Source organism: Thamnophis sirtalis, unplaced genomic scaffold, assembly GCF_051295495.1.
Source record: "Thamnophis sirtalis isolate CommonGarterSnake01/CBP01778 unplaced genomic scaffold, rThaSir2_p1.2 scaffold_5, whole genome shotgun sequence".
Lineage (NCBI taxonomy): Eukaryota > Metazoa > Chordata > Lepidosauria > Squamata > Natricidae > Thamnophis > Thamnophis sirtalis.
The window spans coordinates 71560953-71588592 of NW_028261385.1; the positions used below are offsets into that span (position 1 = coordinate 71560953).

The following is a 27640-nucleotide window of genomic DNA, read 5'->3' on the forward strand; positions in this document are numbered from 1 at the left end:
TTGGGATAGCCCTAGCTAAACTAGAACGTATTCTAATCTTAATTACAATTTACCATCCAAAGACCATTAAGTCCAGAATCTAAAGTTACCCAATAAATAATATACTGTTTCCTCACTGTGCTATTTTGGATCCATTACTCTGATGATGCCAGAGATAGTTTGGTACAAGACTGGCTGGAAGAGAATATGGAAGAAAAAATATGTCACAATAAGAACACATTGACTGACATAAAACAATTCAGTTTCTCATCATGTTAAGGGAAGATAAACATATTCTATATTATGTTCCTAAATACTGTATTTTTCCTGTATGTTTAAATGGGATAAATTTATATCTCAGGAATTCCAACCATCAAGCTATTGATTGTAGCTGAAGAAGGAATTCATCAGGCGTATTTCATACAAAGTCACAGGCTGGGTGATATTTGCACACCATGCTTACCCACAGTTTAGTCTACCCCAGTTTCATATTATATGCTAGTTTATGGAACAGGGAGTAGGGTGGACACCGTCATTATGAAGTACGTCTTTGGGAAGGTGTCTATTAGGACATGGATGTACACAAAGGAAGAAAATAATGGAAATGTTGTAATCTCCCGACACAAACTACTCCTTTTGTATATATCTCATGTTTTGTATGCAACTATGTAAATAAACTTTATGTACCTTGTGATATACATTTAATCACTGATGTAACCTCTCTGGACTCAGTTGATGGCATTGATTACAGGAAGGGGAATGGATAAAGGACCTTAAAAAACTATGTGCTATAAAGACCAGTTTGAATTTTTTAATTGTTAGTCAAGAAATAGGAAATTTTGATTTCAGCTTTCTTAACAGCTTTGTTTAGCTGAAATACTTGATCTTAAACTCATCTACAAGACTATGCTTATAGGAAGTCCTCATTTAGTGACTACCATTAGATCAGTAAGTCAGAGTTAAGTGAAGCAGCCACTAAGTGAAACTGCAGCTGTGCTTACGATGTTATTTCAGCTTTCCTTTGCTTTATAGACCTGCCAAGGTAGTAAATGATAGTAAAATTACTTTTTCATCACATTTGTAACTGCAGTCACTAAAGGAGGCAGTTCAGTTAATGAGGACCAGCAGTATTTAGAGAAAAACACCGAAGGGAAATTACAAGTAAGTATATGCTATAAGTGTGAGGACAAAATATGAAAAAATGCATTGTCTTCTGGAAACCAGCAATTCATCACTTTCAGATAAATGATGAAATGCTTTAAGCACCAACACTAAATTCAGCAAAGGGTGGGGCGGGGAGGTACCATGTTTATAATGGAAGTCTTGCACATTGGAAAACACTGAAACAAATTCTAGGATATTTAGTCAGTTCATATGGAGCATTGGAACAGCCACAATGCATAAATCATGTTTGAAAAGTAAGGTATCAGATTGCTCAATTTATACTCTTGGCAGGTTTACCAAATGCTTTTAGTTTAAGCTTACTTTTCACTATATTTATGCAAGTGGGGATACACAGCAAAAGATTACTGTGCATTTTCTTCCTTTACGAGGTTGTTGCCAAACCTAATTATTCTGAAGCAAGCTTTGGAAAACTTTGGGATTTACAAAGTGGCAAAAAAAATTCTGGAATAATGCTTCTTCCCCCCCCCCTCCCTTTTGCTATGTAAGAAGAAAAAACTTGTTTGTAAGTTCAGAATGCACATTTACCTGCTTCCAGTTTTCTATTTAAACCAAAGGTAAAAAGCACTATTCCTGTGGACATGGATATACAGTAAAGTATTAATAGATAAACTTATTTAGCATCTGCTGGATTTTCTACTTCATCCATCCTCCATTTTTCAGTGAAAAGCTCTACTAATTCTATTACTATATTTTTATTATGAACACTTATCTCTTGTCCTGAGCTGTATTAAAAATTGTTTAATATGTATACTTAATGAAAAATACAACAATTGTAATATACTTCCCTGTTACATATGGATATTTTCTGTTTATTTCACTGGTGTATTGAGTACTTTCTTAACTGCCTGAATGTTCTGCACAGAAAGGCTAAGTGTTGAATAACTGCCAATAATCTTTGTGAAATGTAACAATAAACTCCTGGGAATTAAAGTTATGGAAAAAGTAAAATAATTTTTGTGAATCATCAGAAAAATTCTATTTTTATGCAGCTCGATGCTTGTAATTACTTTAAAAACATTCACAAATGCTAAGACATGCATATATATTTTAATCTCATAATATTGATATGAGATTGCATTAATTAGACAATATTAAATATGTATAATTCTAAGCTTGTCTTAATATTCAGGGTAAGTATTATTGTTTTAGAGTTAATATATTTGAAAGGGATGGTGATTAACTAAGGATACTGTAGAAATGCAAAGCTTTTCAGCCCAAGATGTTTTTCTGACAAAATCTGCAAAAATTGCAGCAAATATTCCAGATAAAACATATGTTAATCTCACTTATGTTGTATATCTTCTTTCTCTTTCTCCCTGGAAACACTATACTGATTACCAGCAACTGGGTAGCAGGTTCAGAAACTTATTCAGTAATGCTTTTCTTCTTGGAAAAAACCTTAAATAAAGCATCCACAATAATGCCACCAATCCTAGAATATAGTACTAAAAAAACCAAAATAAGATTTAATAATTTGAAAAGCAAGCAAGAAAAATATTTATTCTGACAATAGAAATCCAAAATAGCAGCTTGGTGCCTGTATTTTAAACTTTTTCAAATACCAGAGAAAGTGATTAAATAGCGCCACCTGGAGTGAAAAATCTACATTGTATACTATTTTTTCCCCCAAGATACACATAACCTTAATCAGAACACTTGAGTTCAGCTGTATAAAAATATAAGTTTTGGTAACCTTGAAAAAAAGTTGTTTGTTAACCACTATTAACATAAATTCAGGAGCAGTTTTATTTCTTGTTAATAAAACATATCTCATATCGGTTGCGTTTGTAATATCTATGTATGCTATCAAGACAAATTTCCAAATAAAGTTAAATCATAGGTATATGTGTGTATGCATGTGTATATGTTTAGATGGGTGTCGATAGATAGACAGGCAGATAGATAGACAGACACATAGATTTCATTATTAGCCCAAGTCAATCCACTGCAGGATGAAGTGCCATCTTCAGCTGCTTTCCAACTGCTTTGACATGTTTTTCCATTTATAGTTAACACATTGTATAAGTAACAACCTGTGTTGATGTATGGTTATAAGCCTGATGTTGAATGCAAAAGCCGTGCAGAAATTAAAAGTTGCATAAAGAAGCATGGACCTACAAATGCTTAATATAATGCAATCTGACAGGAAAAGATGTGTTTGTTTATCAATTGAAATCATTCCACTGCAGAGTGAAAGCATCTTCATTGAAGGTTATGGACTGTATTTTGACTTACTGGTCCAGTGTGGGCTATTAGATAGATGTTTTTTGATTCCCCAATCTGGGGCTATGATATTATGTTTAGCCTAAACACACACTTAACTAAAATGAGAGCAAATTTTACTCACTGATGTAGTACTATACTATTTTTAAAAATCATTTCCGCATTGGGAAAAAAATCCTATATATAACACACACAAAGAACCACAAAAAATTAGCATGGCACCTTCTCTGATCTACTTTATTGCAAACAGAATTTTTATATGTGCAGAACATTAAAAAGATAACCTTCTAAATTTCACAAAAATGTTTTTTTACTATCTTAATTTATTGTTTGATTCTGTATAATACAGTTTGCCTTTACATAAGTCTCACAGAAGTAATAACAATGTGTTTTGATAAAACCCAGATCTCCCAGGATCATGAACAAAACATAGAATGGAAATAAATTAGATATGAAAAAGCAAGCAGATGACATAGGATGCTTAATTCTCCATCTACCCTAGCAGATGAGCTGGGTTACTGGCAATCTTTATCTTAACTTCCCTGCAGTCTGCTCTCTGTGAACTTTTTTTATTGAATTGAAGAAAAATTCATCCAAAACTATTTTGTTGTCTGAAGCAAATAATAAAATGAGGTTCCCTCCATTCTAGGAATAGAAGTTGATTACATTTATAGCTGGCCCTTGAAATTTTGCTGTGGGATATATTTCTGAACTAAATAGGATATTTTTTGAGGCCTAGAACAGATAGCATAATACATACTGATCTATTCTCCAAGAAGGGCAATCTGTTCACATGAGAACTACCTATATTTGACTTTGGTGCCAAAGACACTCTAACTCATACTATTATAATAATTTGCCTGTAGTTCAAAATACGTTTTGATGCTTTATGAAAAGAATAAACTAAGGAATGGGATATGTGTATAAAGTAGAAATGCAAACAGAGATCTTTTCAGTTCAAAACTAATTATAGTGGCTGGGAATTAGGAGACATGTTGAACTAAGTAGTTGAAAGTAAAATGTAAGAAATAACAAAAAGTTATAATTTTTAGTTGCTCTAAACAACCTGTTGATGTTTGACAAACATCTAATGAAAGATTCTTGGACATCTGATCTCTGCATGGAGTCAGTCTCTCTTTGGATAAATTTCAAACTTGGTTAATTTCTTGGATTTTAGGATATATATATATATAGCTTTAATGTGAGTGATTACAATCATTATTGAGGAATACAGCATTATATAGGTAGGCATGGGAGGACAGATGAAAGGGACCAGACTAATTCTAATAATCCAGAATAACCCACAATATTTGGGGAAGAAAAAAGAATGAATATTCTGAACTGGAAGGAAACACAAACACAAGTTGCTATAAGGAGGTAAATGCAAAACCTGGGATTCAAAGTGCCTCATGCTGTTCATAAAATGGAATATCTTTTATCAATTTAGCCCTTTCATCAGTCATCTATTTCTGATTTTTTTTAAAATGTTGACAACCAATTGAGCAGTCAGCTCCAACCCAATTCTGATTAGAAAACAAGGAGTCTGTCAAGTTGCTTTCTTTCTTTTTTTTGGTTCAGTCACACTTCACTGTATTAAAGTGGATCTTTAGATGTGGGGCACATGTAAACTTTGCTCAGTCGCTGCCTGAAGAAGGAGGACGTTTTCCTTATGTAGGATGCTGTGCTTCACCCCAGGAAGGGAGTCAGACATCCTCATCGGCGTGGTGCGAAAGAGGGAAACCGGGGAAGTGACTTTCACAATTTAAGGAGCCACCTCTTCAGGGGTTTTTTTTGGGGGGGGCGTGTTAAAGCAGAGCGATTGGAGGTCAGATGAAAGACCCGACGCGTCCTTGAAACTGTCGCCTGCAAGCAATTTGCAAAGTCCGGTAAGAGAAAGGGAGCGCGGGTCTAAAAGGCAGGAGACGGGCTGAGGGTCAACTCTGAGTGACCCGCGAAGAGCGCTGCGGGACCCTGACCGGTGCCGGGAGCCAGCAAGGTCCTCCACGAGGCCACGAGGCGCTCCGGGCGGGAGAGCAGAGCCGGGCTGCGGTTGCAGGTGGCGGCGGGAGAGGAGGGGATCCAAGCGCTCAGCTGCACCAGGGCGGGCGCCGTCTTCATGATGCTCTCGATGCTGAAGGAGCACCTGTTGCTGCTGCTGCTGTCGCCGCCCTGCAGGCCGATTCCCCCCGGGGGTCTCTTTTCTTCCTGGCGCCCCTTCCCCGCTTGCACGGACCCTCGGGCCGCTCCCGCTCTTCTTTCCGTCGACGGCGGCGAGGCGCAGGCGGGCAGAAGCCCGGCGGCCGGAGGCAGCAAAGGCCCAGAGGAAGGTGGGAAGAGCAGGATCCCGGCGGCCGAGGGTCCCGGAGGCCGCTTGAAACGCTGCCGGCGCCTCAGGAAGCTGCCGTTGTGAAACATGCCCTGAGAGGCCGGGTGGAGGCGCCACAAGTGGCCTTTGCCGGGGCTGCCGGGCTGGCGGGGCACTTTGACGAAGCAGTCGTTGAGCGAGAGGTTGTGGCGGATGGAGTTCTGCCAGGCGGGGAAGCGCCGGCCGTAGTAGGCGAAACGCCCGCGGATGAAGGCGCAGATGTCGCTCAGAGGGAGCTGCTGCTGCGGGCTCTGCAGGATGGCCATGGTGATCAGCGCGATGTAGGAGTAAGGAGGCTTGGCCAGCCCCTCGGGCGGAGTCGCAGCTGCAGCAGCCACCGTTGCTCTGGCAGGCTGGTGGTTCCCGCCACCGCCGCTCCGGGTCTCCTTGGGACGGGGCCTTTCGCCCAAGACGCCGGGACTTTCTTCCTCATCTGAACTCCGACCTCCTCGGAGAGGTTCCTGAAAGGCTTCCTTGCCGGATGGGCTCATAGGAAGGGAAGATCCACGCGGCCACGAAGACCTGCAAGCGGTGCGACCGAATGACCCAGCTTCGAAGCTGTGGGGTCTTTTATTGCCCCGTTTCTATCCTCCCTGTCATCTGAAGAGGGAGGGTCTCCTTTTCCATTGGCATGCTCTAATCCCTAGGGAAGGGGGGAGCGCATCGGAGGGGACCCCCCTCCCTTTCCCTCTGACTGACAGGAGTGTCACATAGGAAGGTGAACTCAGAAATCCTATCCAGGTGTCTCGTGTGAATGGGGTTTTAAAGAGGGGCATGGCATGGCTTGCCAAATGATAAGTTGCAGTCATCAACCGTTGATATCATGGCTAATAGTGACAGGTGATGGTCCAATCAGCCTACTAGACGGCTGAAATAAAGGGAACTGGAATATGGAAGAAGTAGGAACTGTTAAAACTAATTATTGGGCTCAAAATTCTGATGTGTTTTGTTTCATTTTTTGGTAAATTAATGTTGGTTAAAAGATGCATGTCTTCTTGAAAGCCTATCCTACTTTCTGGTGGCTTACAGTCCAGAAATCAGAGAGTATTCTGGAAGAGAGCCTCTAGGCAATGGGATTTTTTGGAAAGCAAGGCAAAGTGGACACTCATAGAAAGAAGGCATAGCTTATTCATGAAATGGGAAAAATGAACTGGAGAGATATTCTAGGTTATTACAAGGGGTGGAATGGAGGTTGAGAAGAAACGATAGATGAAGAAACAAGGATGCTATGTTTACAGTAGTAGAGGTTTCTTTCTTTTCAAATCATGGGACAGTATTTAAAAATACAGATAAAGAACCTTTTTAATTTTTTTAAATAGAGGAGAAAAACCCCTTATCCGTAGGCAAAAAAAGCACAAAAATTAAAATTCTTGTCAAGTTGCCTTTGCAGTAAATAAAGACATAGAAATATTAAAATATTAAAATGCTATAATAGGTATGTGGTATGATACAGACAAATCCAGGAAAACCTTATTTATTTATACCAGGAAAAACATGGTAATTATCCATGTTTCCTTCCCAGAGTACAAAATAAGGTGAGAAAGAGAAAACTTGGTGCAGAAAATTCAAGAGTTGCTTGCTTAGCTAATCTTCTAATAGTACTCTGGAACTGATCCAACCCACACCCTTGTAAATTCTGCCACGTGTTTGTAATATATTCGTGTTTAAAAAATAAATGAAAACATTCATCCTATCCTGTTTAGAATTAAGTTACTCTGCATTGATTACAATGCATTGACTACAAAGCCTGAAGTGGATGGTAACATTTACAAAATTCTTATTTTTATATTTTTATGTGCACATTAATCAGCCTTAAACGAAATGAAAGAAGTTTATTTATAAGACACCACTGCACTACACTATAAAAGTAATGAATTCTTTTTTTTAGTGCTTTTTACCCCATTAGTAAATCAGGCAATAAAACATGTACTATCTTGTAACATCCACTTAGAGTAGACTCACATATTTCTGGTCGGATGTATTTAAATTTCAGAATAATCTTTCTGATGTTGAGCTACTGCTTATTGAGATATACTGTTAAATGATTAATTTCAAACCATAGCTTGTTCATCTATAATTGAATTACAAAATTTACCAAGATTATTTAAAGCTTTCTAAAAATAGCGGAACGTTAAAGCAGTTATCCAATATTTTTATCAAATTCACCAAACTTCATTATTTTCCTATCATGTTAAAAAATAGAAAATAATATCCTTGTTTGAACTATTTCAAATCCCTGGATTAGAAGAACTGAGCACTTGTTATGTGCAATCTTATTGCAAATACTGGTATATCAGTGGATCTTACTCTTTACTAGAATTTTACTTTAAGAACATGTCTGATTTTAAAAATCACTCAGGGTCAACCAGCCACTTCTATTGACAGAATAATTACCTTGAGGATGAGAAAATCAGTCAGAAAATTGGTATAGTTGAAAAGTAGATGGAAATCTTTATTAAGATTTATGTGAAATCTGATACGTTAGAAGAGTTAATAAAATAGTGGTTTATTACAGGGTGTGATACTTACGTCCATTTATATCTATGGCTTCGAAAGAAGTAACAAGTGCTGTCTTAGAGATTCAGGAAATCAGTGCTTGGGATGGCAGTCCAACCACTATACCCAATTAGGCAACTGAACAGAAATCAGAGTTTATAGCGCAATGGAAAAGGGTGAAAAATGAATGTTTTTCTGCAGTTTGCTTTCAGAGAGAGAGAGAGAGAGAAATCACTGGCCAATATTTTTCTCTTCTCTTTAAAGAACTAGCCATGCTCTCTACCTTTGAGGGATTCAAATTTCCTTTCAAGCAGAAGATTCACACTCCTACCTTTAAAATAAAGTTGTGTCATCCTCATTTCTTTTGATAAGGCATCCTGGTTCTTTAAAAAACAGAAGTGTATCAAAACTAAAGAAATGTATTCACATTTGAGCCGTGATTTCATTAGTTTAGAGCCTGGCAACTTTAAGATTTGTAGAGTTCAACTCTCAGAACTGGGAGTTCATTATGGTTGGGAAATTCTGGGAGTGGAAGTCTTAAGTTGCCAAGGTTGGATACCCCTGCTCTAAAGAAACAATTTTCAACGTTCATTATAGTACCCTTCCCTAATCTTTATCCTGATATACTCTTGAACAACCGCCATTGTCTGTTGGCCATATTGGCTGAAAATTATGGGTATGCATTCCCATAACTAATGTGTGCGGGTTTTTTTTTAAAATGGAACATCTTGGAACAAAGACTGAGAAATGATATTTCAAAGATATACACATATTTACTTTATTAATTGCTAATTTTAGACAAATTCAGACTTGATATTCTATATAGGGGGAATAGTTTTGTAAGGCTCAACTATTAAAAAAGAAAAATAGGCGCAAAATATTTTAATAATTCACTGGTAAAAAATGCAGGGTTAAAAAGCACTTTTCCTCAGAAGCTGGTATCAACTATTTTCCTCTATTTTGGTCACATTTGCTATGAAGAGGTCTTTAAGGATATCATTATCCAGGTTCCTTCCTAGGGACAAATAACATAAAATTGAAAACATTTTTAATATGTGACAATACTTTGTATTAAGGAGAAACATCACTGTTTCCTGAAATACAACCAATGCTTACCAAAAAAATTATTAAAACCAGATGATAAAGAGATAAAGAAAAGCCCCATCAAATCAGTATTATTCTTCTCTAATAAACTTTCTAGAACTACCTCAGTTGCAAACTCTGTGGAAATCCAAGAACTGCAGACCTTAAGCCCCTGGGAATGTTTTATTTCTCTAAAAATTAGTTTACTCTACCCAATCAACAGTGCTACTATGCAGTGAGCATCAACAAATGATTACAGATCAGAAATTTGACTTAACTTTTAGTCCTGAACTACACGTAGACTATGGCAGATGCAAGTGGTACTATTCACTTAAAAAGTGGAGCAGGGTTAACAACAACAGTATCATACAGCTGAGAATACTGTACTATATTCCCTTATCCATCATAGTTTCTTTCTTGTATTTTTATTAATATAATAAAACAAAGTTTTATTTTTAAAAAGATAGCATCAAGAAAGGGATAGCGAATTGCTGACTTTATACAATTAATGCTCAGTTAATAAAGGAAAAACCATGCCAAGCAAAATACGTTTGTCTGCTTTTATGATATAAGGAAGAAGTATGATTATTTTAGCTCAGTGCCAAAATCTCAACTATAACATGATGTATCAATGTTAAAACAAGACAAAAGGTTATTTACTTTTCAACAAAAGGTGGGCTGCTATAAAATGCACGTAGCACTACTAAAAACCAGCAAAACGAATTACTGGATAAAGGTATATCTATGTTAAGATACAGATAGGAAGGTAACTCAGCATTCCTTCTCTGCATGTGGTTTTTGTTGAGTGGCATTAGAAATCTACATGATAAACAGCTGCATTCTATTCTTGGCTTCATTTATGTACTGCTTACTATTATATTTATATACCACTATAATCCCACGGAACTATCAGGGATAACATCGTAATTGAAACATTGTTGGTTGAAAACCATACCTTTTAAAATATACAAAAGCTTTATATGAGAATGGAAAAAAATCTAAGATATGTTTTTGCTTCCAATTAAACCAGGGGTGGGTTCCTGACTGTTCTAACCTCGTCTATAGAAGAGGTTCCACAAATCTAGTTTAGAACCGGTTCCAGTTCCCTCTCCTCGCCCGTCCGCACATCATCAAGATGAAGAGCAAGAGAAGGAATTCTGGGAGTTGAAGTCCACAAGTCTTAAAGCTGTCAAGTTTGAACACCCCTATGGTTTTATTGTTTAAAGGGTTAGGGGTGCAAGGGTCTTGTAACTTGACAGCTTTAAGACTTCCGTGCTTCAAATGCCAGAGTTTCTGAGCCAACATTTTGGTTGCTAAGCAAGAGCGTTGTTACAGTAAGTGAGTTTCACCACATTTTACAAGTTGGCCATGCCCACCCAGCCACATGGCTGGCAAGCCACTCCCACAAAGCAGGCCACACCTACAGAAGAGGTTCTAAAAAAATTTGAAACCCACCAATGAATTACACCTAGACTGGGTAAGAACTGTCCAAGACTGTCATATATTATTCAGAAAATGCTTTCAGAACACATTCAAATAACAATAACATGGAAGCAAACCAATTCAGATGCAGAATCAATTGTTTTTGAAAATGTTCACATGCACAAACATTACAAAGCTACTAAAGTTTAGTTTAGTTTAGTTTAGTTTAACTTTATTTGTATGCCGCCCTTTTCCCTAGGGGGACTCAGGGCGGCTCACAGTTCAAAAAGGGGGGGGAGGACAAACAATTTACAACATAAAAGCACTACATCATTTAAGAACTCAACAGTCATACAATTCGAGTAGGGGTTAGAGTCTTTAACCCCAGGCCAGCCGAGATAGCCAGATTTTAAGTGCGGCGCGGAAGGTCTGGAGGGTGGTGAGGGTCCGGATCTCCACGGGGAGTTCGTTCCAGAGGGTCGGAGCAGCCACCGAGAAGGCTCTCCTCCGAGTAGTTGCCAGTCTACACTGGCTGGCTGATGGAATTTGGAGGAGGCCTAATCTATGCGATCTTATCGGTCTAGTGGAGGTGATTGGCAGTAGGCGGTCTCTCAAGTACCCAGATCCAATACCATGAAGGGCTTTGTAGGTGACAAGTAGCACCTTGAAGCGCACCCGGAGATCAACAGGCAGCCAGTGCAGCTCGCGGAGGATAGCTGTTATGTGGGTGAATCGAGGTGCACCCACGATCGCTCGCGCGGCTGCATTCTGGACCAGCTGAAGTCGCCGAATACTCTTCAAGGGCAGCCCCATGTAGAGCACATTGCAGTACTCCAGCCTAGAGGTCACAAGGGCACGAGTGACTGTTGTGAGGGCCTCCCGGTTCAGGTAGGGACACAACTGGTGCACCAGGCGAACCTGGGCAAATGCCCCCCTGGTTACAGCTGACAAATGGTGTTCAAAAGTCAGCTGAGGGTCCAGGAGGACTCCCAAGTTGCGAACCCTATCTGAGGGGCGTACAATTTGACCCCCCAGCCTGAGAGATGGAACACTTGGCCAATTCGTGGGAGGGAAACACAACAGCCACTCGGTCTTTTCTGGATTGAGCACAAGCTTGTTAACTCCCATCCAGTCTCTAACAGCCTCAAGACCCTGGCTCATCACGTCCATCGCTTCATTGAGTTGGCACAGGGCGGACAGATACAACTGTGTATCTTCCGCATATTGATGGTATTTTATCCCGTGCCGTCGGATGATCTCACCCAGCGGTTTCATGTAGATGTTGAAAAGAAGGGGGGACAGGACCGATCCCTGTGGCACCCCATGTGTTAGGGGCCTAGGGGTCGATCTCTGCCCTCCGACTAACACCGACTGCGACCTGTCTGAGAGGTAAGAGGAGAACCACTGTAAAACAGTGCCTCCCACCCCCACCTCCCGCAGTCGTCGCAGAAGGATACCATGGTCGATGGTATCGAAAGCTGCCGAGAGGTCAAGGAGCACCAGGATGGAGGCATGGCCTCCATCCCTGGCTCTCCAGAGATCATCGGTCAATGCGACCAAAGCGGTTTCTGTGCTGTAGCCAGGTCTGAAGCCGGACTGGAATGGATCGAGATAACTGGCTTCCTCCAAGGATCGCTGGAGCTGAAAGGCCACCACCTTCTCAACAACCTTCCCCAGAAAGGGGAGGTTGGAGACTGGACGATAGTTGTTTAAAATGGCTGGATCCAAGGATGGTTTCTTCAGGAGGGGTCTCACCACCGCCGCCTTTAAAGCGGGGGGAAAGACCCCCTCCCGAAGGGAGGCGGTAAGAACCGCCTGGATCCAGCCTCGTGTCACCTCTCTGCTGTTTACAACCAGCCAGGAGGGGCACGGGTCCAGCACACATGTGGAGGCGCCAACAGCTCTCATCGCCTTGTCCACATCCTCAGGGGTAACAGCTTGAAAATCAATCCAGCGATGGCTTACCAGATTATCCCTTAGTGCCTCGGCTGGTTCTGCAGGATTGGAGTCCAGGTCCGCCCGGAGCCGAGCAACCTTGTCCACGAGGAATTGGACGTAATCCTCAGCCCTGCCCTGCAGCGGATCGCCCGTATCCTTCCTATTTAGGAGGGAACGGGTTATCCTAAACAGGGCGGCTGGGCGTGACTCAGCGGACGCAATCAGAGAGGCAATATGTGATCTCTTAGACGTCCTGATTGCTCGAATGTATTCTCTGATGCAGGTTGTTAAAAGTGCTCGGCTCGATTCGGATTTACTGGACCTCCAATTGTGCTCTAGGCGTCTCTTCCGGCGCTTCATCTCCCGGAGTTCCTCAGTGAACCAAGGAGCCCTCCGGGATCCACTGCTTCGGAGCGGCCGTAGAGGCGCAATCCGGTTAAGGGTTCCCTAAAAAGGAAAATTTATGTCAATGCAATGGAACGTTTAGTACGGTCAAATGTCAGGATATCTCTAGAGATAACTGGTTAAATCATTTTCTGTAGGATTGTATCAAGAACTGATACATGTTTCCATTTTTTTGTAGAATTCATAGTTTTGTACAACTGAAATAGGTAATGCCGATATTCTTACCTATTAAGACCAATCGATTAATTCGTTCATCCTCTTTCCATTTCACAGTTGTTTCCTCTAGATCATAGAGCTCATAAACACCCTGAACTATCACCTGATGTGATTTATCTTTGATGGACACCAATCCCTGATTAGAAAATAAAATAAAATAAGTAAAGTGGCTAGTGAAGGCTTCTATAAATTGAATATTAAAGTTTAGAAATACTATACAGAGAATCTATAAATAAAACATATGCTATGATCCTTGGTGTAAAAGGAATTGATTGCTTTCATCTTAACAGTGATAGACAGGAGTTACCTTGAGATAAGATGGGTGGCCTATAAATTTTATAAATAAATAAATAGATGCTATATTAATCTTAAAGGGAGGCCCACATATATAAATATTCTTCACTGCTTAACATAGGATGGGATAGCATAACATATGTAAGAAAGCAAATGTCTGTTGTGGTCAAAACTATGTAACCTATGTTTTCCTAACATCTATAATATCAACAACCTTGTACAGATAATCCTTGATTTCAAACTGCCCATTATGGTTGTAAGTCATGACAGTTGTAAAGTGGGTCACCAATTTTCCAACATTTTTTTGCAGAATTGTTAAGCAAACCAATTGTTTTCTGTGGACCACTATTGCCAAAAACCAGAAATAAATGCTGTTTTGGCAAAAGCATGGTCCTGTGACTACGGGATGTTGCAAACTACGCAGGTCAGTTGTTGAGCACCTGAAACAGCCGTAAACGCAGGTCAGTTGCCATGCCCTGGCATTGTCTGTTGTAACTTCAAATGGGCATTAAGCAATTGGTCATAAGTCAAAGACTATCTGTCGTTCCAAAGATCATGAAAGAGTTCCTGTCATTATCATTAGCTTAATGTCTGTGCATGAAGAAACTGTATCATACATTTCTTCCAAAAGGTACAGAAGTTGCAAGTACATTTTGATATTATTAAAATTTGATGAAAGGGACCACATGTGGCTGTAATATCCAGAGCAAAATTTTAGAATTTTAGTCCTTCAGTGTTTGAGTACCACATCATGACTCCAAATTAGCATATGCCCCACTTTCCATATTCAACCACTTTCCGCATCCAAATAAAAACAGTAACGTTTTTGAAAATAAGAATGATAATACTGAGTACTGAACCTTTAGTCTTATTACTTCCATGGGGTTACCTTTCTTGTCTTTTACATTTTTCTCCCACAACAGATTCTAAAAGAGATAAAAATGATAAGAAGAACTATACATTCATAATAAATAAACTTCTTGGGGGGGGGGGAGCCAAGGTTTTTTTTCCAAATTGTGTTTCTTTTTTTAAAGTCAAAGACGGCATTAGTCTATAAAGAAAGCATGAAATAATTTGGATCTTTCATGCAAATAATACAGCACTTACTTGAATAAACACATTTAGGTCTTCTTCGGTTGCACTTCCTAGAACTTCAAAAGTGGATGTAACAATACTCTGAAAATTGATAAGATAAAAGTTGCAATATTCTGTTTTTTAGTAAAAGCAAAATATGTTCTAATAATAAAAATTATATATTGGCAATCCATGAAACCTGAAAATTAATGTAATGCGATGCAATACGATACAATGTATGTAATATTGCATAAAAATTACCGATACTTTAAATATTTTTCTTGAACTATATATTTGATGATTATATACATTTATTTCCATAATAACCACTTAGAAACCTAAATGCGATAACTAAATGCACACATACTTTCAGTGCATGCCTGTAATGAAGCCATCTTCTAATGTGGACTCTCCTTTTCTGGCATTGACAAAACACAATTGTACTCACACAGTTCCAAATCATGATGCTACCAAAGAATCCCACTTAGTAGTATAACATATTACTACACAAGTCTTTTGAAATTAGAATCACCCTTTTTTACACTACTTACCATTTAATCCACTTAAACCTTGCTTTCGTGAGAAACAAAACATTTCCTTTCAACTATCCTAAATAACTTAAGAGGAGCCTCATAAAGCAAGATTCAGATTAATACTATTTAGAAACCTTTAAAAAAAGCTAAATCTTTGAAACCCAGATCAATTAAAAAGGATGTGTGTGTATGTATGTATGTATGTATGTATGTATGTATGTGTTTGTGTGTATGTATATGTGTATGTATGTGTGTGTGTGTGTGTGTGTGTGTGTGTATTTTACAGCACGCCCTAAAACATTACCTATTTGTCATAAGACTTTAAAGCAGATTATCAGGAATTTGGCTGGTACAAAGAATATGGCCCTACTCTTCCTTTACAAGGCCAGTTTTAGCTTGTGAAATGACTAAAATTAGAGCAGTGTCCAATCTTGGCCACTTGGAGACTTTGGACTTTATTCTCTTAAAAAAAACAAATACATATCAAGTAACTTCCAGTCTTCCATATGCCTAGGACCATTCCCCAGATTACACATTAGGCCTAATTTAAGTCCATTTCCCAATTCGGTACATTTATTACGGAATTGAGCACAGAGGGGTCAAAATAAGAAAAGCTAATTTTAAGTGGCTAAGTCTATACTGACCTGATCTTTATCAATACTTAAAGGACAGTTCCCTGGGCCTCCAGAGCAAACACTGACCTTCGTTCCTGCCAGCTACCTGGAGAGAAAGCAATTTTCCGTAGATGTGTTCTCAGAGGGCTCGGAGTAGCATCCCACAACAAAAATTTACATTGACCAATCAATGTCTTCCAGGTGGTACCTACTGTACCTATTTAGCATAGACTGACTCATAAGGGAAGACAATAAAGGATTAGATTAACAGAAGTTTGGCGGTCCAGCTTCTCTGTTCACATTTTATGCTCAACAAGATTATCTAACGAGGAAAGGGAGACTGAATCTATCACAAACTCTTGGAGGCATTCCACGAATGGTTTCAAAGTATGGCTGAACATAGGCTATCTACCTCACACATTCTCCAATAAAGAAGGCAACTAACAGGTAACACCGCCTGTACAGACAAAAACATTCCCTTCAGGCAAAACAGGAAAGGTTGCCCCTCTCTTGCCCAAGAATCACTTATATGAAGAAAGTAAAGAAAGCAGAAAGTTAAGACTGGTACCGAGGGCAGAGTTTTTCTTTTTTCTGACCTATCATCCAGTCTATCCAGGCAGATTGGGGGAGGGGGAAGTTAATTCTGTTAGAAAGTATTCAAATCCAAAATCTAACCTCTTTTTATTTCCCATCTCATTATTACTTGAGCTATGGTGATGAAGTAGTTAGCAATATTTCAGGCTAATTCTGCCAAGTGCCAGCAGTTCAATTCTGACCAGCTCATTCCCCTGATGAATGATAATGTATAGAGAGGAGTAAAAGCACAGACTTGCAAAATTCTGTTATTATAGACAATGAATACAGTACATTTCTAGTTTTTCATGAGGTTGATTTTTGGATCTGGTTTACCTCATGGAGCTGATATAACGATGAAGGGAAAGGAACATAAAAAGGCACATACATACAATTAACAAAAGTTTAATCACATACTTAGTGCAGATTTACTGCTCACCTTATCTAGATGTGGACGAGGTTCTTCTTCAAGCTGAAGTTTCTGCTGCAAACTTATAAGGACAATACATTTAACACCATAGCATTGCAAGCACAAAACATAATTTGGACAATTGTCAATATCATGGTGTAGCAGAAATACAAGTTGAATTCTAAAACAAAGAGCAACATATAATCTTACCTTTTTCCTGATACACCGTCAAAAGCATGCAGGTCTAATACATTAGAGAGATCAACTCTAGGGGGAAAAATAAAGTTATGTCTTTTAAAAAGCACTTTATGGATATACCAAGACTGCCTCTTACTCAATGGTATTTTCTGTGACAGCTCCTCTCCAATGTAGCCTTTTATTCTTTCTGGTCAGCCTCTCTGAATGCTTGGAGAATTCTTGAGAAACTTTTGGAAGAAAGTAAATGGTGTGTGTGTATCTTCCCCAGATCTTCCTCCCCTTTACTTCTGGGCTAATTTGGAAAACCAAGCATTCAGTTTCACATGCAACCTCAGTTACATGTGATATCCAAATTTAGGGAACCATGATGATTTCAGAATAAATTAGGATTCGAAACTACAATTTGATCCTTATAATTTCAGTAATCCTGATTTAATTTAACCAATTTTGTTTGTTTTTTTACTTAAGGCACAACAAGGAAAAGCATTCAGTTTAAAAATTAATGCAGAATACTTTTTTTCCATTGTTGTGCCAGCAGAGTTGGAAGAGTTTACTTATTCTGAATAATATTAGGAATTCTGTAAAGCTCAATTTAATAGATCTGTCTTGGCACTTTTAGATAATAGATGTAACAATATCCCTCAAGATAATATGTCACTTAAATCTAGGAAGGTTGAATTAATTAAACATGTTCTTTGCAAGTTTTATTCACGTGATCTTGATAGAATCCAGATCACACGAAGTGTTAGTAGCATTTTATAATGCCTTGGTGAGACTACATTTGTAATACTGCCTCCAGTTTTGGTGCCATGATGTAAAAATGATGTTGAGACCTTAAAGAGTGCAGATAAGAGCAACAAAGATGATTAGAGGACTGGAAGCTATAATATATAAGGAACAGTTGCTGGAATTGGATGTCTAGTTTAATGAAAAGAAGGACTAAAAAACACGATAGCAGTGTTCCAAAATCTCAGGGCTGCTACAAAGAAGAGGGAGACAAGCTATTCTCCAAAGCACCTGAGGGCAGGACAAGAAGCAATGGGTGAAAACTAATCAAGGAGAAAAGCAACCTAGAACTAAGGAGAAATTTCCTGACAGTTAAAATAATTAATCAGTGCAACAACTTGCCTCCAGAAGTTGTGAGTGCTCCAACACTGGAAGTTTTTAAGAAGAGATTGGATAACTATTTGTCAGGGGTTTCTGCCTAGGCAAGGGGTTGGACTAGAAGACTTCCAAGGTCCCTCCAAACTCTGTTATTTTGAATTCAGAGCAGTAGAGACTTGAGACTTGTTATACATATAGTCATTCCCATTGAAAGCATAAGTTTCTTTATTAATTACTGTTCATAGAAAGTCAATCTTCTTCCAGTTTCTCTAGCATTTCAGGAATGGCTTACTTTAACTCTTAAATTTGTGGGACTGTAAGAAACTTCACAGAGCTCTTGACAATTCTTTGTTGTCAGGAAACTCACGCAGCATAGTTGTTACAACACTGACACTTCTCTTATTCCAAAGTTTGTTCAGAAATATCTAAACCAACTTTTGACTTTAAAAAGCAAAGTCCAGAAAACAAGAAATTACAAAGAGTGCTTAATAGTTACCTTCACTGTGGACACTTCAACAATATCTTTAGAACTTGAGAATGGTTCATCATCCCCAAACAATTTCTAATGCTAGTTTTGAAGATAGAGACCTTTTTAAAAATCTAAATTTAATACCAATACACTTTACAATATGTCATGCTGGCAGGATAATTATTATCAATTCACGGGCAATAGGGCACTAAGAAAAGCTATAGTATTGATTCCGAGAGCTTTAAGTTAGAGAATGTCAAGTTAGAGCAGTGTTCCTCAACCTTGGTAAGTTGAAGATGGGTGGACTTCAACTCACAGAATTCAATTCAATTCCGAATTCTGGGAATTGAAGTCCACCCATATTCAACTTGCCAAGGTTGAGAAAGACTGAGCTAAAGTATTAGGTTGCTGAAACTATTTCACATATTTTACTCCACCTTCCTAACTCAACAAAAGAAAGAATGACACCCCCCCCCCATGAGAATAGCCAAAATATTTAGAAATTTAGCACCAAATTGTTGGAAATGTGATTATGAGTACTATCATATGTGGTGGTCGTGCCAAAAAACAGAAGAATATTGGCAGAAGGTTCAAAGGTGGCTGACAGAGATAACCAAAGAGTAAATAGAATTTAAACCAGAACTACTTCTTTTGGGAATCATAAATGATAAACATAGCAAGGGGTAATCTACTTAACAAAACATATTATTACAGCAGCAAGAATGGTCTTTGCCCAAAACTGGAAAAACAGGGAAATTCCACAAGAAAAGGAAGTAATTAAGAAAATTCTGATTTGTGCTGAAATGGATAAATTGATGTGGGAATTGAAGAATAAAGACGAATCAGAATATTATAAGATCTAGGATAAATTTTATCGACAGTTGGAACAAAAAAGGAAAGACCCAAAATAAGCAATAACTAATAGAATGAAGATTAGAATTACGTATAAAACTATAACAGTGAAAATGTATAAGATAAAAACAAAGCATCATGGTTGGAAATACGATATTTTTATATCTGTAAATACTGAATAGACCTATTGTAAATAAGCATGGTGGTTATAATGTATAACTTTATATCTTAGTATGTATGGAAAGGACTTTGCCAGGACAGTTACACTGTGTCCAATGTTTTAATTTGTGTTCAATAAAAAACTTTATAAAAAAGAAAAGAAAGAATGATAAAGACTGTAATCCCTGTAAACCAACATGACAGTCACTATAGAAAAGAATGTTCGTAAAGCAACTGTTTAGCAGCAGGACATAAATCCTCTGAATTTCTAATGAAATTGTATCAATGGACCTGTTAATGGGATTAAAATGTTTGAAAAAGCAGTATTCGGCTGTTAAGTAACACAAAATTGCATCATAACATTTTGCTCTCAGGCAAAATATGAGTGCATTGCACTTCATAAGTGATATCTACAAGGTTCTTTGCATCCTGTTGTATAATATTATCTCTGTTATAAATTTGCATATACTATTTAGAAAAATATTTTCTAGAACAAGTTAGATAGGAGGAAAATGAGTGTAATAATCCAATAGATCTAAGTCAATACAGGATTAAATATATGCCTTCTAGCATCTTTAGATAAGAAAAATTACACAAGAACTTTATTTGCATTAGACTAAATGAACACCTGGTGTTCTGTGATATTGCCTACATTCTTCTGTTAACATCTGTTGTGCTTTCTTCATTCCTGAATTAGTACTATGTTAAAAAATATGTAAAGTGCAACTTTACAACTTCTATTATTGACTAGCAATATCTAAAGGACTACATATTCCTATACAGGTAGTCCTTGAATTACAACCATTCATTTTAGTGACTGAATACTAAATTAAAATGGCATTGTAAAAGCGACTTATGATGGTTTTTCACACTTACAACCATTGTAGCATCCCCATTGTTACGTGATCAAAATTTGGGCACTTAGCAATTGGCATGTATTTATGAGAGTTGCACTGTCCCGGGATCATGTGATCACCATACGCAACCTTCCCAACTGGCTTCAGACATGCAAAGTCAATGGGATAAGCCAGATTTGCTTCACAACGGCATGATTCATTCAACAACTGCAGTGATTCCTTTAAAAACTGTGGCAAAAAGGTTTGAAAATGGGACAAAACTCACTTGCTGTCTTGCTTAGCAGCAGAAATTTTGCACTCAATTGTGGTCATAAGTTGAGGACTACCTATTGTACATTTAAATGTTAGCAAATATTTAAACACTGCATTATAAGAATTCAGAATGTAATGATAATTTCATTAGATCTCATTATCAATTGCATATAATACAATAGCAGAGTTGGAAAGGACCTTGGAGGTCTTCTAGTCCAACCCTCTGCCTAGGCAGGAAACCCTATATCATTTCAGACAAATAAATATCCAGCATCTTCTTAAAGACTTCCAGTGTTGGGGCATTCACAACTTCTGGAGGCAAGCTGTTCCACTGATTAATTGTTCTAACTGTCAGGAAATTTCTCCTCAGTTCTAAGTTGCTTCTCTCCTTGATTAGTTTCCACCCATTGCTTCTTGTTCTACCCTCAGGTGCCTTGGAGAATAGTTTGACTCCTTTGTGGCACCCCCTGAGATATTCGAACACTGCTATCATGTCTCCCCTAGTCCTTCTTTCTATTAAACTAGACATATCCAGTTCCTGCAACCGTTCTTCATATGTTTTAGTCTCCAGTCCCCTAATCATCTTTGTTGCTCTTCTCTGCACTCTTTTTTGTTTCTCTGCACGCATTTTTGTTTTGGGAAATGTTTAAAGCTTTGCTTATATCAATTGTTACTTAGGGGTTGAGAATAAAAAGAAAGGCTGTTAAATGTTTGATAGACTGTTTACTTATTTGATGTACCTTTTCCCAAACAAATTAATAAAATGTATACACTTTAGCTTTAATCAATTTAGTAAAATTAAATTTAAATTAATATAATATAAAAAACAGTAAGGTTATTAATTACTTGAGATACATTCTATAGTTAATAAAATCCTATTTGCCTTGTTACAGATACTCTACTCAGTTTAATTATAAATGTACCTGGTTGTCCAAGGGTCCTATAACAATGTTTTGGACAAGGTAGTGGGGATTGAATGGCCAGCTAAGGGTTGGACTAGATAATGTATTATATTATATCTTATCATATGTTCTCACTAGGTTAAAAACAGGAGACTGAGTTCTAATCCTGCCTTAGAAACTCAGACAGTTGTGACCTTGGGTCAGCTGCTTTTCTCTGAGTCCTAGGAAGGAAGAAATAAATGGCAAACAATTTCTGTCACTTGTTCAGGAAGTCGCCAGAGATCAACCTGACTTGAAAGTGTTAACACACACACAAACCCACACTAATACGTTCTACCATTCTGATATACTAAAACATCTATTTTTTTCAACCAGATGGAGTATCTGTATAGACAAACGTATATGAAATAAAAAGTATATAATTATATAAAATGATGCAATTTACTAAATTATTCATATCTTGCATAAAGAATATTCTTGAATAAAATGCACTTTTCAGATTAATGTATAATATTCACAATAGTAGGAAAAAGTGGTTAATTTAGCATTGTTTTAATTACCTTGAACGCTGAGTTTCTAAAATGTTGGCAACTCCATTTATTGTGCTAACATTATTGAAGAAGGGAAGAAAAAAGATAGAATACTTATGATCAGAAATAATTTACAATTCACTTGACAAAATTTAGATTCTTATGTTTAATCTGATCCCTGCAAAAACAATAATAATAGACTCTACATATTATAAATTAACAAGGCTTTCTGGAAGTTTAATGAAAATATAAAACCACAATTTCTAGAACATTAAACATTAATTTAAAATGTTCAACAGGAAAACCAAACGCACAGGGTGTGTTTTTAAATGCTCCTCAAATTCAGCAGGGAGGACTTTCCAAAGAACTGAAATAGCTACAGGCAATGCTTGATTTCAAGTTCCTGCAAGAAGAACGCTCAAAGAGGCAGATCAACTGCCTCATATGATAATTTAAAGATTCATAGAGAAATGCCATTGTTGTGCAAATCCTCCAAGATGATTGTTATGTATTGAGCCAGTGTAGTACAGTGATTAACTCTTGAACTTTTGCTGAGGAGACTAGGGCTCAAAACTCAACTCATCTATGTTGTTTGGTGGATCCCTTTGGGTTGATCACTCATTGCCAGCCGATCTACTTCACAGGGTTCTTCTTTTGAGAAAAAAAATATAGTTTCCTTTTTCTACAGATTTCTTGCTTCTTTTTATAATTAAATTAGATTCAGAAGAGGATTTATAGATCTGGCGTAGCAGGGAGACTGATTGCCACCAAAAAGTATTTGCAGGTATACTGGTGCTTATAGACACAATGAAGCTTTCCCCAATTTATCCGATTTTCTAATTTATTTAACTGTTGGAATTGTGGATGTAAAAGAAATCTGCTGTTTGAAAAGAACATTAGAAATCAGGAAATCTACAGTTTCATATAATCCCTCAGCTAAGAGAGGGAGAACTTCTTTTGGACTCAAGAACTATGCTTCATAGTTTATAAAACTATTTGGCTTCTGAAGGTTGTGGAAGAGCATGATGATACCACAATAATGTTGAAAACAGTTGAGCCTTTGGTGTTGGTGGGAGTTGTAGGCTTAAGGGCAAAAAAGGGAGGTTGCTCTGAGAGAGAAAAATGGGTACTGGACCTATAGCACAAGACTGCCCACTAAATTTCCAGTCAGGGAACTTCTGAAATCATATGTCTACCCCAAATGTTAAAGTTACCACATTGATCACACAACTAAGGTACAACTAAGCAGCATGTAGCCTGTCAATTCTATAATCCAGTTTATGCCCTTAACCTGGACATTATTTATTTATTTATTTATTTATTAAATTTATATGCCCATCTCACTGATAAGATCATACTGGGTAGCTTACAAATGAAACAAAGCAATAGCAATAGCAATATTGCTAAATGAATAGCTAAATGAAACAAAGGATTTCAGCTACAGTATGCAGAGTCCTCCACACTGCGGAATCCAACTCTACTGCCAAAGCAGAAATAGCTGGGCATCTTTTTCTTCCAATAAAGGGTTAACATATGATTAATGACAGTGGTTGTAATTCTGCCTTAGTCAAAAGCTTCCTGATTTCATGGAGACTACAACTAATCTTTGTTCTAGCAGTTTCACTTCATACAAAACGTCATGCCTACAGCAAGTAAAAAGCTGTAAATCCAAAGAGAAGGTATTAATTTAAATACCTGACAATAAATCAAATGTACTCTTTTAATCCCATATAATCTACTGTTCCAGTGGCCACAGTCATAGGAAAACAACAATAAATATTTCAACAAATTCCCCAGGAGCCACTTTATCTTGCTGAACTCATTAATGCTTGAAGACAAAAGCAAAACAAAACAAAACCCTTCTCTCAGGTGAAAAGTTGCTTATTTTTCTACTGCTTTTACATGGTTCACCAAAATCAGTGTTTCCCAACCTTGTCCACTTTAAGATATGAAGACTTCAACTCCCAGAATTCTCCAGTCAGCATGTCAGTTGAAATCCACATGTCTTAAAGTGGACGAGGTTAGGAAATACTGACCTAAATGATTAGATAGTTTAAATGCAATGTAAACCTCTAAACTTCTTTTAATTGTACTTGTTTTGATTTCTAAACTAAGGATTTTTTTAAAGTAAAAGACAGCATAAAAATATTTTAAATAGATATTGAAAATAAATGTATGCTTACCAGATAGCTGTTCTTAATTTCATCAGTTCAGCTTGTGAAACCAAGTCTACCTTATTGATAATGATAAGATCTGCTAAGGCCACTTGCCTAGGGAAAATGTGTGAAAAATAAGTAAAATAAGTAAACACAAAGTATTTGGGTGCTTACTAATTCAAGTATCACCTGAAATGTGCATTGAAGATGTCTCCTTGACATCTTGGCAACCAAATTGCCATGTTCGGAGCTCAAACCAACAACATAACTTTTATTATCACTTTTATTTATCTTTCAAGGAGACTACATTAATTGTAATTTGTTAATAAAAAAATATTCAGACTTTAAGATTCTTTGTCATTTTCATTACAATAAAGAGAACCCGTTGTACAAGAGAAGGTAAAATGCTGAACTAAGAAGTCATTTAAAAGTAGCACACACTTACTTATTCTGATGGAATACACCGAGCAGAAATCTAAAAATTGTTTATACACTTCCCATTAAACAAGCTGTTAAGATTTAGAGATAAAACCTGCAATACACCAATACCTAGCAGCTTCATTAATAAGGCCCGTTGGTTTTTCTTCTTTCAGGTGCTGGAAAAGAAGATTCAAAACCACCATTATAAAGAGGAATATTTTGTGTTGTAAACTGAATCACTGATATTTACAGAGTACACATTATGCAGAAAATATCTGGAATATCGTTAATTGTTTTTCATGTTTCAGTCTCAAGCATCAGGTGAAGAAAAGATTAAAGAGAAAAACTCCCAACCAGATGTACGACGTACTTAAAATAGCTGCCTCCGATCTGCTTCTATTTGTCAGTGGCCTTGAGAAATATTATACTCAGATCAAATAAACTGAGACTGATGTTGCTAATTCTCTCTATAATTATAACATTAGTAGAAATTTTAATCTGTCTTTTAATAACTTTTTTAAAAATTTTACAGAAAAATTGAGGTTGCTTTCTGAAAGGAAAAGTTCTGAATGTTCACAGAAAACCTAATAAAGGTATCTATATTTCATTGTTTTATCTGCTTGAGATACATTCTGTTAGACCAGTTTGGCACCCCACGGGCCAGATGCATCACGCCCAGGTCATGCCCACCCCAACTCCGCAAAGGGGAAAAAGTCACATCACATCATGTGACGCCGTGAGTTTGACACCCGTGTGTTAGACCAGTGTTTTTCAACCTTTTTTGTGCAAAGGCACACTTTTTTCATGAAAAAAATCACGAGGCACACCACCATTAGAAAATGTTAAAAAAATTTAACTCTGTGCCTATATTGACTATATATAAAGTGTTTTTCCCACGGCACACCTTACACTATGTCACGGCACACTAGTGTGCCGCGGCACAGTGGTTGAAAAACACTGTGTTAGACTGTCATCATCCATTCACTTAGCTGCCAATGGTCCTGGATTAATACACCCCCACCAGCACTTCACAATTACAGGTAATCCTCAATCTACAACCACAATTGAATCCAAAATGTCCATTGCTAAGGAAGGCAGTTGTTAAGTGAATGGATGATGACTCTCATTTTAGGACCTTGTTTGCCATAATTGCAGTTAAATGAACCTCACAATTGTTAAATAAATCTGGCTTTTCCCATTGGATGCTGGCTGGCAATGATGATCACATGACCCCGGGACAGTGCAACTGTCATAAATACATGCCAGTTGCCAAACTGCTCAAATTCTGATCATGTGACCACGGGGATGTTTCAACAGTCATAAGTGGGAAAACTGGTCGTAAGTCACTTTTTTTCAGTGCTGTTGCAACTGGTCATTAAATAAACTGTTGTTGAGAACTAACTGTATTCATGTTAATCACTGCTGTGGTATTTCAACACTTAATTTGAATATTAGTTTGTTAAATTTATATTTTTTTTCCTTGAAGAACTCTGAATGACTTATACAGGAATCTCCCTTCACTTCATCTATAAAGAAATCTTTGAGGTAGGTTGTGCTGAAGAGTTGGTGGCTCCAAGTCACTCCACGGCTAAGCCTGGTCTTCTTCTGCCCTTAACCCTATACTATACTACCCTGGCAATATAGATCAGGGGTGAAATGCTCGGAAGTCTACCGGCTCATTTCATGTGCGTGTGCACTGGATTAAGAAGCCTTTTCTGAGCCTGCAAAGGTAAATAGAACAGCAGGGGGGGACGACAATAGCTGTGCCACACATTATAGATTTGCTAGAAAGCAGGATTTCCTGCTTTTTAGCAAATATAAATCACATGGCACAGCTGATTACCGCATAGCTGATTGTCGGAACTACCAGTTCAGCCGAATAGCTAGTAAAAAAAATGCTTTAAAAAGTTTTTTAAAAGTTCCAATGATCAGCTGTCCGACAATTAGCTATGCTGCGTGATTTCTAGCATTTTTTACTACAGGTTCAGGTGAACCGGCAGCATTTTTTACTACCAGTTCGCCTAAACTGGCCTGAACCGGTAGCATTTCATTCCCGATATAGATGCTTCCAGTGTGACATAGTATTTTATGGAAAAGAAGAACATGCAATGGAAAGGTTCTTTTCATAGATTTGATCTTGGCCAAAAGGTTGAGAAGGGATTTAAATGCAGCTGCAAATATTTTTAAACCACGTTGCAAATTTGAAAAAAAAAAGTTTCAAAAGTATTTTCTGATTAAATATTTTGACAAAGATGTACAATAGCACAAGAACTCTCTTTTGACCTTTTATTTATTTTCACTGATTCTTTTCCATGAAATGCTTTGTACATTTAAAAAGAACAGCACCCCTGGTTTAAATCCTCAGTGTTGTGACCTGTCATTGCAAGCTGTCCAATCATTCGCCTTTAGATTAAAACATGAATATTTCAGATTCCTAGGTGACAATCCCATTAGGGTGATAGTCCATGATATCAATTACCATTTCAGTTTCAATTTGGCTTGCTAGCCACAGGGTAAAATTTCTCAGCTTCACACGGACTAGGTTGGATCCTTGAAGCATGACACTTCTAAATTGCTACCTATTATCCCAGTGTCATCACTTGTATGGCCTCCGGACGTTTTTTAATCATATGCCAAGGCAAAGGTCAGGCTTTGAAACCATAGGAATTGGACAAGATCGCAAATTCCCTACACAAAGCAAAAGTTATTTATCTGGCGTATGACTGAGAAAATGTAAAGGCTGCCATCTAACTGGCAATGTGTCAGGCTCTTTACATGTCTGCTGATTGAATAACGCACAGCGGATTACATTCCAAAGATATCAAACATTATACATTACTTCAAAAACTTTTGGCAAGTTTTTTTTAATGTCAATTATAAAAAATACTTCCATATATAGTATATAAAACAATTAATCTAAGTATATTTATTG

General features: G+C 37.6%; 2 protein-coding genes across 6 annotated transcripts in view; both read right to left on the bottom strand.

The window, feature by feature from the left end:
- Positions 1-5033: 5033 nt before the first annotated feature.
- Positions 5034-6296, bottom strand: LOC148045422 (uncharacterized). The gene has a single exon (XM_087715116.1). It carries the CDS (start codon positions 6241-6243, stop codon positions 5296-5298), a length of 948 nt encoding a protein of 315 aa, XP_087571242.1. The 5' UTR covers positions 6244-6296; the 3' UTR covers positions 5034-5295.
- Positions 6297-9001: 2705 nt separating this feature from the next.
- Positions 9002-27640, bottom strand: part of ZNG1A (Zn regulated GTPase metalloprotein activator 1A) — a 32064-nt gene continuing 13425 nt past the window's right edge. For 4 of the 5 annotated variants that reach the window (XM_087716012.1, XM_014059212.2, XM_087716011.1 and 1 more), the window contains 9 exons: positions 24838-24884; positions 24316-24402; positions 22163-22207; positions 17020-17076; positions 16840-16891; positions 14714-14782; positions 14467-14532; positions 13322-13448; positions 9002-9263 (listed from right to left, as the gene is read on the bottom strand). In XM_087716012.1, coding sequence (XP_087572138.1) covers positions 9190-9263; positions 13322-13448; positions 14467-14532; positions 14714-14782; positions 16840-16891; positions 17020-17076; positions 22163-22207; positions 24316-24402; positions 24838-24884 — 624 coding nt within the window. In that variant the 3' untranslated portion in view covers positions 9002-9189. The remainder of the gene's footprint in view (positions 9264-13321; positions 13449-14466; positions 14533-14713; positions 14783-16839; positions 16892-17019; positions 17077-22162; positions 22208-24315; positions 24403-24837; positions 24885-27640) is intronic. The other variant, XR_015696725.1, reaches the window with a different exon arrangement.